This window comes from Rattus norvegicus, chromosome 6, assembly GCF_021556685.1.
Source record: "Rattus norvegicus strain SHRSP/BbbUtx chromosome 6, alternate assembly SHRSP_T2T, whole genome shotgun sequence".
Classification (NCBI taxonomy): domain Eukaryota; kingdom Metazoa; phylum Chordata; class Mammalia; order Rodentia; family Muridae; genus Rattus; species Rattus norvegicus.
In genome coordinates this window covers 52,876,920-52,891,172 of record NC_141539.1, presented here as the reverse complement: position 1 = coordinate 52,891,172, position 14,253 = coordinate 52,876,920, and the positions used below count along the sequence as shown (strand labels likewise).

At 45.7% G+C, this 14,253-nt stretch overlaps 1 protein-coding gene across 2 annotated transcripts in view; it reads right to left on the bottom strand.

The window, feature by feature from the left end:
- The window catches only part of Pxdn (peroxidasin), a 77,722-nt gene that overhangs the window by 18,645 nt on the left and 44,824 nt on the right, over positions 1 to 14,253 (bottom strand). For both annotated transcript variants that reach the window (NM_001271261.1, XM_087554436.1), the window contains 6 exon segments: positions 2,382 to 2,538; positions 3,418 to 3,530; positions 4,226 to 4,384; positions 5,250 to 5,366; positions 8,248 to 8,520; positions 12,760 to 12,929. In NM_001271261.1, coding sequence (NP_001258190.1) covers positions 2,382 to 2,538; positions 3,418 to 3,530; positions 4,226 to 4,384; positions 5,250 to 5,366; positions 8,248 to 8,520; positions 12,760 to 12,929 — 989 coding nt within the window.

Below are 14,253 nucleotides of genomic sequence, written 5' to 3'. Positions count from 1 at the left end.
ATGAACACATATTACTGAGGGAAAAAAAAACCCACTACACTCTTACTCATACAGCTATGTCTAGACACGACATCATCTAGGCATAAGCCATGCTTTCATCCAAAAGCTATTTCTGCTTGCTGAACAAATGCTCGAGTCACTTCATCACCAAGTCTACTAGAAGCTGTTTTTAAACAGTATGGAAGTCAGATATTTCTTAATTAGAAGAGTTACATGACATCCTGTAGAAGTGGCAAAATGTTTATAAAATAAAGCATGGCCATGCTTATACCCAGCATGATGCCTGTGAGGGCTGTCGCTGAGGCTCTTCATGTCCATCTAGTGGACAGTGACATCACAGAAGGTGCCTTGATTCCAGGAGTCTTGCTCTTCTAAAAGGACAACCATCCCCAATGCTGGACTCAGCTCCTCAATTTCCCCTCCACTGCCAGTCCCTTCCACTATTCAGGATACACATAACACATGATATAGAAAAATACATATGCTATATAACACACTGTTGAAGGCACATCATACCTACATATTACACCATCAAAGCACATAGAACACAGCACTGAACAAGCCTACACCATAATACATACCACGCAGATAAACACAATATATACCAAATAACACAACACAACCAGCTTCCATCAAAGCTTCACACTTTGATTCTTTTTTTGAGACAATGTCTTAGTATCTAATATCTAGACATATATATATTTATCTATACCTACCTATCTATGCCTATCTATATCTATCTATGCTAGATATCCATCCATTCATCTATCATCTATCTATCTATCTATCTATCTATCTATCTATCTATCTATCTATCTATCCATCCATCCATCCATCCACCCATCTATCTATCTATCTATCTATCCATCTATCTACATATGCCAGACTCTGGCTGGACTAGAATTAACTAGGTAGACCAAACTGTCCTAGAACTCACAGAGCTCTCTCTGCTTCTTTCAAGTGCTGGCAATAAAGGCCTGCACCACCAAGTCCAGTGTAATTCTCACTTCTTCCTTTTTCACCTCATATACTCAGTAGTGAGACTTTGCCAAGCACAAAGACCATAACCAATCTTTTAAACCTCAGCCACTGAAACAGCTCATCTTAGCCCAGTGGTCAGTTTTCCTTCATATCCTCATAGCTGGACATTACTGAAATGGTCCTTCACTTGGTTGCTGGGGTGGACCTGCTTCTCCTGGGACAGGCAAGGAAGTACTGGGATAGACTGCCCTGCTCAGGCAGACCTCCACTCCTTGGGGCATTTGCTCATACTGCATTCTGCTTGCTTATGCTCATCGTCTTTCTTCCTCTTCTCCCCTACTCTGACTCTCTCTCTCCCCGTGTTGACTGACAGGTAGAGTCTAGTTCATACCATCCTCGCCTCTGACCCCACCTCCTTACTGGTCACTTAGAAAATATCTTTTCGTTGACTTTTCCTTTTCTATCCTGTTTGACAGCTAAATACCCCAGGGCAGAATGGACAGTTGAGCTTAAGACAGGCTCTTCTGGGTAACCTAGTCCAAGGGTGTTAATATTCTCAGCCCTGACTCCTCCCTGAACTCTAGACCCAGACCTCCCTCGTCGGCTTCTTCCCCTTGCTATGTCTGAGCAGGGTTCTTGTTTCTCCACTTTCCCAAAGCTGAACAAGACAATCAGAATGAAGATGTGACACTCTGGCTATTCACTACCCAGGAAAGGACAATACATGTGCAAAAATATCCCAGGCTGCACATCACCATACCCACCTGGAAAGCACATGATGCCTGCAGGGATCATTACAAATCAAACTGCTGGGTATGAAAAGAGCTGCTAAAGATTGTGAAAAGGTACAGGAAGGGGAAGGAATGCCAAGGGTTGCCCAGTCGTGGCCAAGTTAGGGCCAAACATTTTGTTCTCTGAGTTACTCTGATATCCTATTCTTATTTGATTTCTGGTACTGTAACAAATATCCTGGCAAAAAGCAACTTAGGGAAGACAGGATATATTTGGCTTACAATCCCAGGTTACAGTCCACGACTAGGGATATCAGGCAAGAATTTAAAAGTATTAAATCCAATCAAAAGCAGAGAGAAAAAAAACATATCCTTTTTCCTCCCTTACGTGATTCAAACCCCCTTGTTCAGAGAATGGTGCCACCCACAGTGGGCTTTATCTTTTTGCATTAATGAACAACCAAAACAATTATCCACAGATGTGTCAACAAGCCAACTATCTAGATCATTTCTAAATAAGCGTTTCCTAGGTGATTCTAAATTGTGTCACATTACAGTTCAACCTAACCAGCACATACCCTAAATGGATGCTCATAGGATAAGATTCCTGATACTATAACCACCCAAACCCTCTGAGACAATGCCTTGTGCTTGGCAGACACATCTTACCGTTCACGCTGAGTACCATGCTCACAGAGGCATATCCAATTGTGTTCCGAGCTACACACTCATAGCGACCTGCATCAGCAGTGCCAACATCATTGATGGTCAAGAATCCTTCCGGGCTGATGTGAAATTTTCCACTTTCTGTTACCTGAACACCATCCTGGGGTAAAATAATAAAAATGAGACTTCATTAAGACCAGGAAACAGAAGTTGCCTGGGAGATAGGAATGTTGATCAACTGTTAAGGCTCAAACAGTAAATTCTCTGAAGCTATGTTTACATCTGTCCCAACCTTCCCAGGGAAGGAAACTTGCAACTGCTCTCTCAGGTCAAACTCACTCCCTGCGATAAGCTCTTCTACATATCTGTCCTTCGCTGAGAAGAGAGCTGTGTGTAAAAGATGAGCTGCGGGGACACCTGTGCACAGAGCTGTGGTGGAAAGGTCTCAGGAACCTAGGAATGACCTGAGAGAGTGACTCAGAGACAGAACTGATAAGCCATGTGCAGACCACAGCTGCCTCACTCTGGAGAAGAGCAGTGAGGGAGCTGGAGGGCACTGAGAACTGGTACTCTGTGAGGACTGCAGTGAGGTGCCTATGTGTCCCAGAAGACTCCTCTGTATGCAGTATGGGAATTCAGCCTAACAGTGGGCTAAATACAGAGCAAAGAAAAATGACGTAGCAAAAACTCAACTATACTCTTCGAAGCTGTAGACCTATAAAGGACTTTCTTTCCTTCTGATGCTTTTGTTTTCATTATTTTTATTATTAAGACTTCCTTCATTCCTTCAGCCAGGTGATGGTAGCACATGCCTTTAATCCCTGCACTTCAGAGGCAGAGGCAGGCAGAACTCTGAGTTCAAGGCCAGCCTGGTGTATTATAGAGAGAGTGCCAGGACAGTCAGGGCTACATGGAAAAATCCTTCTTTGAAAAACAGAGAGAGAGAGAGAGAGAGAGAGAGAGAGAGAGAGAGAGAGAGAGAGAGAACTTTAAACACACACTGCAGCAGAGGGAGCCTGGGTGAGGTGCCAGCTCTTACCTTGTTCCAGGTGATGGCTGGCTCTGGTTCCCCCTGGGAGCTACAAGGCAGCTGCACGTTGGTGCCCACCTCTACAGTCATGTCACTGGGAATGCTGGCAAATACTGGGGTGACTACAAGGCAAGTGTGGGAAAGAGACAGCAACTGATTCATACTGTGAGGCTTCAGAAGAGCAGAGCCCATACTCAGGCCAACCCAGAGCCCTGCAACCGAACAGGACTCAGATCTTACTGACTAAGACAAAGAGCTCTGGGGCTTTGCCAGAAAGCCAGGCTACGTGCACTCTCTAATCCTCACTCATGACCAGCAATCGGCAGCTTGCAGTGTGGTGTGGCTCACTGTCAAAACAATGTCCTGATGTTCAAGATTTATCAGACAGGAGAGGGAGCTTACCAGGCACTGTCATTGGATCCCACCATGGGGAACTGGACCTGAGCACATTGGGTTTGCCAAGCAAGTACCGGAAGGGAAGTCCACAAAACCCACAGTGGATAGTATGGGTATGAGAGACAAAACAAGGTTCATGGTAGCCTCGGTAGCCTCAGTGGCCTCAGGCTACATCCACCTGTCAGCTCTAACATGCTCACTAACAAAGCCAGTCTCATTGAGGCCAGCATGACATGAAAAAATGTTTTCATAACTAGGGAAGAGGTTTAAGTGTCTGTTTGAATCCCTCATGAACAAAGCCAGGATTCTAAACATAATGCAGAGACCAGAACAGCTAAAACGACAATGTTGACACTGATGTCATCAGGAAGTCTGTCACTGATGACAGGCATGCACAGATCCACAAGTCAACAGTACCTACCTCTGGGCTGTACAGTCAGGTGGGCCACCACCTTCTGGGAGCCAATGATGTTGACGGCCTGGCACTCATACTGGCCCTGGTCATGCAGGGCCACCCCAGAAATCCTGAGTGTTCCTGAGGACAGCACCAGGTGCCGCCTGTCCACTGAGAGCTGGCTCCCTACAAAGTAAGGAGTAAGACATCAGGCACTCTGGACAAAGAGGCTTTCAGGGTAGGCTAGGAGACAAAGAATGTTATCTCTAAAGATGGTGGTGTCACTGAGCTGAACTATATAGAACAAATGGCCTCTCCTGCTCCAGTAAGTAGGTCCTTATTCAACACCACATGTGGGCTGCTACAAGTGATTGGCCATCCATAAAGGAGGAGTCAAATGAGGACCCCAAGGAGTATCACAGAAAGGAATACAGAACAGAGGCAAAAGGCAAAATTAGGAATAAGGACAAGTAGGGCTCGTCCCCAGCTATGCCTAAGGAAACAGACTGAAAAGGGACCTGGGCCCAGACTGCAAAGAAGGCAAGACCATTAGAGAAGGAGGATACTCCAGCATGATTTGTGGATAAGGCTTTCCACCAGGCGGCCTCCCTAGCCTCTACCTCAGTCTACTCCTCAGGAGCCTTGAGCAGGACTCCTCAGAGGGAGGGGTTTTGGCTTTTTGGTTGAAGAAAAAAATGGCAGGTCATCTCTGGGGTCCCTGGACATAGCACCTGCCCTTACCACAATCTCACTCAAACTTAGGAGCCTCCATCAAACCACAGGAGCCAGGAAGTGACCAAGTGCTAAGCAATTACACACCAAGGGCGGAAATGGGGAGTCAGGAGACAGACCCTGTTTTTAGTGGGCTCTACAAGGGACCTAGAAAACTCTAGCCCGCATACTGGGAGCGTCAATCCATGATGCCTACAGTGATCACTCATGCTGCACCAGAAGGCAGGTCCTATGGAAAGATGCTACTTTTGCCTAACCAGGGACAATAGCTGGTGTCCTAGAAGTATGAGAAGGTGGAGGGCCCAGAGTGACGTCTTACCTCCCTTGGTCCAGGCGATGACTGGCTGAGGGTAGCCCTTAGCCTCACACTGGAAGTCCACAGTCTGTCCTTCAATGACCACTCGGCTCTGAGGGGTTACAGTGAACTGAGGAAGGGCTGAAGAGGAAAAACATTTAAATGTGGCGCTGAGAGACAACACCCTGTAAAGAGACTCTGTAACGTAGTAACACAGCAAAAGGACCGTAGCAAGGGTACCATGTACTGTTCGGCTGTTCCTCCAAGATGAAAGCTTCATCTTGGAGGGAAACTTAAGGCATAAGACTTGGGAAGGAGGGGTTGGGGATTTAGTTCAGTGGTAGAGCGCTTGCCTAGCAAGCGCAAGGCCCTGGGTTCGGTCCCCAGCTCCGAGAAAAAGGAGAAAAAAAAAAAGACTTGGGAAGGAAAGTGAAACAACAGAATGTTCTTAGGGGAAGGAAATAAATACCACAGGGAAGCTTGCTAAGGCAACAAGCACATGACTCAAAAGAGCTTCAGAAAGATCCCTAAACCTACCACACTTGCTACCCTTGTTCCTCCCCAAGAGTGTTGTACTGGCTGGTTTTGTGTGTCAACTTAACACAAGCTGAAGTTATCACAGTGAAAGGAGCCTCAGTTGAGGAAATGTCTTCAGAGACCCAGTCCATTGTAGGTGGTGCCATCCCTGGGCTGGTAGTCTGGTAGTCTTGGGTTCTATTAGAGAGCAAGCTGAGCAAGCCAGGGGAAGCAAGCCAGTAAGTAACATCCCTTCACGGCCTCTGCATCAGCTCCTGCTTCCTGACCTGCTTGAGTTCCAGTCCTGACTTCCTTTGGTGATGAACATCAATGTGTAACAGGAAGTGTAAGCTGAATAAACCCTTTCCTCCCCAATTTGCTTCTAGATCATGATGTTTTGTTCAGGAATAGAAACCCTCAGGCAAGTGTATAAACAATAACACTGCTGAGAGGAGACTTTCAGACAGTCCCAGCCACCTGGAAGAAGCAGACACCAGCCAACAGTATCACAGCAGCAGAGACAGGCCAAGCTGACTAGAAAAAAAAACAAGAAGAAGCCACGCTGCCTGGAAGAGACTCAGACCAAATGAACCAATTGGAAAGGACACTCCCCAACCTGTGGTACTGCCGGCAGCTGTGCGAAGAGCTCCAGGTCCCCTGCCTTTGTGAGTTGTCACTCAGGCTCCAGTGGGCACTGGTGATGCAGCTGTCTTTGAGTCATTTCTGCTCAACCTCACCCGTATTCATGTAAGTAACAGGCCCCCACCTACTCATTGGTTCCCCAAGTTGGATTCTGCTGATGTCTCTCCTTTGTCATCAGTTCCCTGTCTGGGGTGGTAGACATTTGTTCATTTCCCTTCAGGAATAGTGCCACACCACACCGTGTCTCCAAGGAAATGAGGGAGGAGGAAGACACAGAGAGAAAGTAGGTAGAAACATAGAAAGAACACCCAAAAACAGTGCTCCCTCAGAGCTACACAGAGCAGGACTCACACAGAAGACCATTCATATACCATGCTGCAGGTTACAAGGCATTGGGTACCAAGGACATTGTATTCAGCCTGGGGGAAGCTGAAGGGAGAGGTCTGCCCTACTACTAGTTATGGTATGCAAATGGTTAAAACATGTCACCTGGGGCTTCTGTGAAACTCACTTGAGTAAGAACTACTGTATAGTTAAGAGTATGTTACAGGACAGTGTGTCTAACCAGAGCAGAGACTGGTTCCTAAAGAAATCATTCAAAGAGGTAAACCTGCCTCCCATGACTGCACGGCTGTGTGTAGACAGGAAATGGGAAAGACCAATTCGCAGGAAACTGCTGGTGAGGCATGAGACCATTGAAGAGAGAGGGACACCTGTGTGTCTGAGAGGTTCCCAACTTATACCCAGCTTCATAACTTACCTGAAAATAAACAAGTTCATCTAAGATCAGTTAAGGAAAAAACTGCACAGTGAACATACTCGATATCACTGGGATTCCAGGGTGCATTCATAGCTGTGAACAAAACACTTAACACTGGCTCACTGTCAATGTGACTTCTGGGTACACTCTCAGCTGTGTGCATGGTATGCACACTGACTTACGATCACTCTGGCTGAAGAGTGCATTCATATCTATGTGCAAGGTACACTTGGCGTTGTAAGCTAAGAAAAGTCACGGCTGTGCGTAAGGTGCTCTCACTGGTTTGTTACCAATGTGCCCCTGGCGTGCACTGTAACATACTACTGTGATGTCAGTACACAGTCAAAGCTCTATGCAAGGTGTACACCCTGTCCAGCTACCACTGTGACCGCAGAATATACTTAGAGCTGACTGCATCACATACACACCGATTCACTTCCAACGTCTGGGTATTTATGTCCACATTCAAGGATGTCAGTACCTGGATGTTCTGAACATTGCAACTTCAAAGTTCTATCCTCCTAAAGAAAGCTGTCTAATCACTAAATCAAATGGAGTGGCTCTTACATTTTTAAAAAGCAAGGCGGAGTTGGAGAAATGACTCAATCCCTAGAAATCACATAAAACAAAGCTGGGCATGGGGCTAAGGGAGGTGGGTACCTGAAGCTTCCTAGCTGGCCAGCCTAGCCTACTTGGTCAGTTCCAGGGCAGTGAAAGACCCAGTGTCAAACAAAACAGAATCAAAACAATGCAAAACCCCCCAAAGCTAGGACAACCCCTGTAACTGTTCTCTCTAGTTCATATATGCACACCCACCCACCCACAAACAAATGTACCTATGCACGGACAAGTTCACAGAAGCATGCACATGTGCCCATATCAAAATAGCTAGGCATGGTGGCATACATCTTAATCCCAGCACCTGAGAGGAGGATCACAAGCTCAAGGCCAGGCTGGGCTGGCAAGACTCATCTCAAAAATAGAGAGAAGGGAAGGAACAAAGGAAGTGATACAGAGGTGTGATGTGGTGCAGGCAGGGCAAAGCCCCAAAGGCTGCTGGAACTATGCAAAGCCAAGAGTCTGGTGACACGGTAGGATACTCACCCTGTACAATGATGAAGGCCGTGGCATGGATGCTGTCCACGCTGTTGGATGCAAAGCACGTGTACTCGCCACTATCGCTCTGGGCGACGTTCTGTATATACAGTCCTCCAGAGGGAGTGATATTCACTCGAGGGTCAATCGGCAAGGGTGTCCGGTCACCTCGAGTCCACGTGATCTGAGGCAGAGGGTGACCTGTGGCACTGCACTCCAGAGTGACACTCTCACCCACCAGTACCTCTGTGTTCTGCGGCTGGATTACAAAAGTGGGTCGGGCTGTCACAAACAAAAATTCCCAATTAATTTCGTACTGCTGCACGAGATTTCTGCATGGTATTTTTGATGTCCAGGCTGCTCACTCACCCTGATGGGTTCCAAAATAAGCAAAAGCAGTAATATTTAATCACATGCTTTCTTGTTGTCATTCCCTTTCAAATAAATGTGCAGATGGGGCTGAAGAAATGGTGAAGTAAACAATAAGACACTTGCATTTGAACACAAGGGCCTCAATTTGAATCCCCAGCGCACACAAAACCCTAGGCGTGGTAGCATCTGTAATCCCAGCACTCCTAACACAGTATTGGAGTGAGAAGGAGAATCCTCAGACTCTAGTGTAACCAGCTAGCTCATTGTACATAGTGGTGACCAACAAGAAACCCTGTCCTAAATAGCGTACAAGACATGGATCAACAGCCATGATCTCCACACATCCCTCTGATCTCCACACTGTTACACGCATGTGTCTACATGAACACATGAATGCACAGATTATATTTTTAAAAAGTGAAGAAAATAATACCCAGATCATCCAGATGCAGGCAAGCTGTGGACAATGACCACTGTGGGGAGAGCTGCATCTCCCCCCGCCCCCAGACACACCCTCGACTCTATGAAGAACATTTTTTGTTTCTTATAAATATACTGCCAAGTCAATTAATGGTGGTAGTCCCTACTGGCCCATGAAATTGCTTGTGGGGTATATTTAAATCAGATAAAAATACCATTTTCATCACAAAATGAAAAGGGCAGATAAGTACAATGAAAGAATAGCTTCAACTCTAAATCTAGTGTGGAGGGGCACCCACACATTTGCTAATAGGTTCCATAGGAAGGTATTTGTATACAATGGGACCATGGTTGATACACACAGCCTACCTGGAGAGAGGTAGTCACAGCCCAGCCGTAGGAATAGAAGCTGCATGCACCCTTGTGTTGGACAGTACATTCTATGGAACTAATTCTACACATTATTTCCTAAGATATAAATACAGTTACCTGTGCCACCTGTGGCCCATGACCCTTATTCATAAACGTGGACTCCAAAAAGCCCCAAAACCAGGATTCCTTTTTAATTGTTTGCAAAATTAAACACAGGTAGCACGGGACATTTCTGGGACTCATGGAGACTCTATATACAGCTTTCTTTGTGGACATTGGCACCTGCATTGTGGTGTATCATCCTAGAATGTAAGTTGGAAATGAATTATGTTCTATGATGCCTTTTAAAGAAAATCCCCGAATCTCTGGACTTCAAAGAGAGCTAGTCCAAAGGTTTTGAATAAAGGAAATGGGACCATGGCACCTAATGGTTTGGGAAAGCATCTGAGGTATATCAAAGAATGGCTGGTTAGAGAAATGAGGGACCCTGTGTGGAAGTGAGAGAACAGGGAAGCCTCCTTCCAGTACACAAGTCTTCTTATGCTTGCTTGGTCTAGAAGAAACAGGAATGCACACAAGTGTTTTGGGCAAAGGACAGGAACAGGGGTGAAGGAAAGGAAGGAAAAGAGGAGTGGAGCTTTTCTAATTTTATTTTATTTATTAGGATTTGCTGGTGTTTAAGTTGTGCTATCAAAATTCACTAGCAATACACTCATCTGACTGGACACTATTCAAAGTTCAGAACAGTGCCCAAGTCAGAGTTGCTTGAGGGCAACTGCAAGCCCCTTATCATTAGCCAAGATGGGATACGATTAGGCTCCGTAGGAGGAAAGGAGAAAACTAGACACTCGGGCCCCAACCAGGAGGAGAAAGGACTAGAAAGAAAGGCAGTTCCCATCCACTCCCTCGGATCTGACTGACCAGAGGAGAAAGGATTCTCATCGCATTGAGGTCCCATCTCTTGAATGCTGTTGGTACCCTCAGAGGCTCAGGGCCTACTTTACCTCTACACCAGGCAGAGGATGGTGATTCCCAAGGGTGTGAGGAAGAGGGAGTGGGAAACAGGAAGGGTAGAAGGAGAGGCAAAGGAAGAGGAAATAAGAGAAGCATCCCGCAGATTAAAAGTACACAAAACTCCATAGTGCACAAGCTGAGATGGGTATTTTGAAGAGAATGATAAATAATTAAGACAAATAACTTAAGACTTTGGTAATTTATAAAAACGTTTAAAGGTCAGCAAAACAGCTCTGCATGTAAAGGTGCTGACATCAAGCCTGACAACCTGAGGTCAATCCCTAGGCCTCACACAGTGAAAAGAGAAAACTGACTCCCAGACTACCACAACTTATCTTCTTATCTCCACACGTATTCTCTCCCTTTCCCATCCCTGTCTCTCTATATATAAAAGATTGAAGAATACACTTAATGTTTTCTAAAATAGGAACCAGCAAGGGTCCAGTGAATAAAGGCACTTGTTGCCAAGTCTGACAACCTGAGTTCAATCCCTGGTACCCACTTGGTAAAAGAAGAAAACTAAGCAACTGCATAAAGTTGTCCTCGGATCTCCACACAGGCTGTGGCATGGGTGTATGCACATGTATTATATACTATATAAAAATTTCCAACATAGTGCTGGGAAGATGAAAATATAGTTTAGTAACAAGGCTCAGAAGTTTAATTCACCAGAAAAATAGTATATAATTTATATGCCCCAAATAACAGTACTTCAAAATACATAGAGCATATTTATCTGTTTGCTATCCAGGAAAGACAGTTTTTCTCCCTCTTACTACAAGCTAATGTCTGGGACAGGAGTTTAAAAACATTTTACACAGGTCAATGATGCAGCTCGTCAGCTCTATGGCCCACAGACTGTGTTTCTCATCAACTCTCTGCTGCTATAGCAAGAAGGCAGCCAGCAATGTCCCAACAGGACATTCATACAGGAACTGAAATTTGAGCTTTTTACAATCATCATGTGTCAAATAAAATGTCCTTTTAAAAGTGTCAGTCACTTTAAAATGCAGTGGCTAAATTGTGAACTTTAGATGAATGAGAAGTGGCTGGGATTGGGCCACAGGGTTTAGTCTTCAGTCTTTTAAACCGACCCCTTTCTGAGATCCCAGGTTGAACAGTATTCTGGAGGAGGCCCTTTTGTACATCTGAACCAGCTATGCCAATACAACCAGGGCACTTGGTTAAATAAAGCCATTGACTGGAAGAAGAAATGGGACTCATATTGACAGGAGTTAAATTCAGAATACTCAGGCCACAGAGATAGCCAGGATTCAATGACTTGTGCTCAGGGCGTCTCTCCTTAGTAAGTTTGTTACTCAAGCCTACCCTGTCCCCCCTGTCCTATTACACACTTCATGGTTGAACTACCATGAATCCAACTTGGAGGCCACTTCTGCTGCTTATGTGCAGCACTGTCTATGGCCAGGACTCATGCCTTCCTTCTCTCTAGAGGCTAACAGCAGTATCACTTGCAAAGATGGCCTGCCTGGGGCCAAATTTAACAGAAAATTACATGCCTATGGGCTCTAAGCAGCTAGGCACTCTAAGTTATTAATATTTAATTATCGATGCTTGGATGTACTAAGACAAAGGAGACAGTCATAAAGAACAAAGAGCTTAAACAAACAACTCAGAATCAGGTGCACGGCTATCAGGTTGGTTTTACAAAGGTGTAAAAACCAAGATGTTAAGTAAAAGCAGATGCTTAGCAACCTGTAGACAAAGCCAAGGCAGTAAGAGAATTCACAGAACTCAGGCTACCTCCGGTAGTGTGAAACACCACTGCTTGCACACATCCCTGGTGTCCAAGACTTATGGTGTCCCATTGTCTGGATCAACGGTAGACACAGGCCATGGACAGAACAAGGCTTGTGCCTGTGTAGCAGAGGTATAAAGGCCACAGCTGTGTTTCCCCTGGCTTAGACAGACTTTTTACACCTTAAATGTTATATGCACTTCAAGCATGGTATGCTAAAAATAAAAGTCAATATTTTAAAATTTTCTTTGAAATCATCGAAGCCCTAGGCAAACAGAAGCCTAGGTGATAAGAAGCATGGGTTTGCTGTGGTTAGGCAGGTACCTGGAGTGAGGCATGGCCAGTCTCTAGGTTCCCATTGGCATTTATTGCCTGCGGTAGTAACTCAGAGCTTCAGTGTACGCCCCTATAGCAGGGGGGCAGCTATGGGCCCAAGGCAGGTTAGAATGACCTATGCGTCTATGCTTCAGAAGTCTTGTGGGACACAAGGAACCTTACCATCTCTGACTTTGCTGAGCTGGAGTTCAAAGAAAGGGGGAAGTGGGTAGTTAGGGTAACCCTCACTTGCAATATCCTCCACTTACCTGGGGATCCCAAGTACCTGAGGGTCACCTCATGCGTTTTCGCCTCTCCAGCCACGTTTTTTGCCATGCACTGGTAGACACCCTCGTCGGCCTCCTGTGTGTTCTGGATCATCAGTGTGCCGTCATCCAGCAAGTTTAAGCGAGAATCTGTCTTCATGCTCAGCTCGTTACTGTAAAGACAGAAACAGACGCACTCACAGTGTAAGGAGATACTGCACTGCTCCAGGGGTCAGTCCGACAGTAGGCTCTGATGCTCTGGGATGCACACAGCACACGCCAGGCTCAGAGAACAAGAGTGTCAGCCTTCCAGATGTATCCCCCTCAGCAATTGTGACTTAGCAGGCCTGTCTAGAAAACGACAAATATGTGTTCACTGCTACGTGCCAATCTAAACGCTTTAATGTGGTCCTGATTCCAAACAAGAAAAGCATGAGCCTAACGGAAAATGTAAATTAAACATTTCCCTGCTTTTGCAAATTACATTTTTTTAAAATGTAGAAACACAGTTATATTTACTTAAAAGGAAGAAGCTAGGCATGGGTCCCACACATCTATAATCTCAGTACTGGAGAAGTAGGGGCAGAAAAATCAGAAGTTCAAGGTCACTCTTGCTACACAGCAAGTTAGAAGACAACCAGGGAGACATGAGACCCTGTCTTAAGCAAACGAACAAAATGACCTCTGGTCCTTTCTTAGCTCATGTATTCCAGCATGCTGCTGTCTCCCAAGATGGCAGCGATCCCTGGGTGCATATGGGTCAACAGCAGGAAGGCCAAGGAACCTCCTTAGTGAGTAACAAGCTGAGCTGGCGCCAGAGGCCAGACCATGGGACTCTGATTCAAGCAAGGTCTTTCCTATTTATTTTTGTAGTTTTAATTTAAGCACCAAGTCTTTCCTATGGAAACGGAAGGTATGAAAATCTTAACCCATATCCATGCTCTTCTACTGTTCAATACAGACTGCTAACACTTTGGAAGTCCTCCCATAGTCCTGGATTTTAGCTCTCCTCAGCCCCAGAGCTACCCATGATATGGAGGTTTTTAAATAGCTGGATGTGTGCCACAACTTTCCCTGGACAGCTTCAATCCAAATCCACGTGGCCAACTCAAGAGCACAATGCTAAGCTCTTGACTCTGATGCACTTTATACTGTGCCCCTGACCTCTCTCAAGTACTGAGTGGGCATCCCGTCTACACTGTGCCCCCGACATCTCTCAAACACTGAGTGGGTGCCCCCCATCTGTTCCACCTGTTAACAGAGCTTTACTTAAGAGAGGTTCGTGTTTGCACTGGAATCCAAGTCTCAGCTAAACAAGGATGACTTGACAGTTAGTGTCTGAAACTTTTGTTCCAAGATTCCACTAGTAATGTTCTCAGGGAGGCCTCTCTGCTTCCGCAAGACTGAACACAGCCACTGAGCTTGGCATAAACATACTGGGAGCCGGGCCATGAGAGCAGTCCTTGCTCTGGCAGACGCTTCTTGGTACAAACGGAT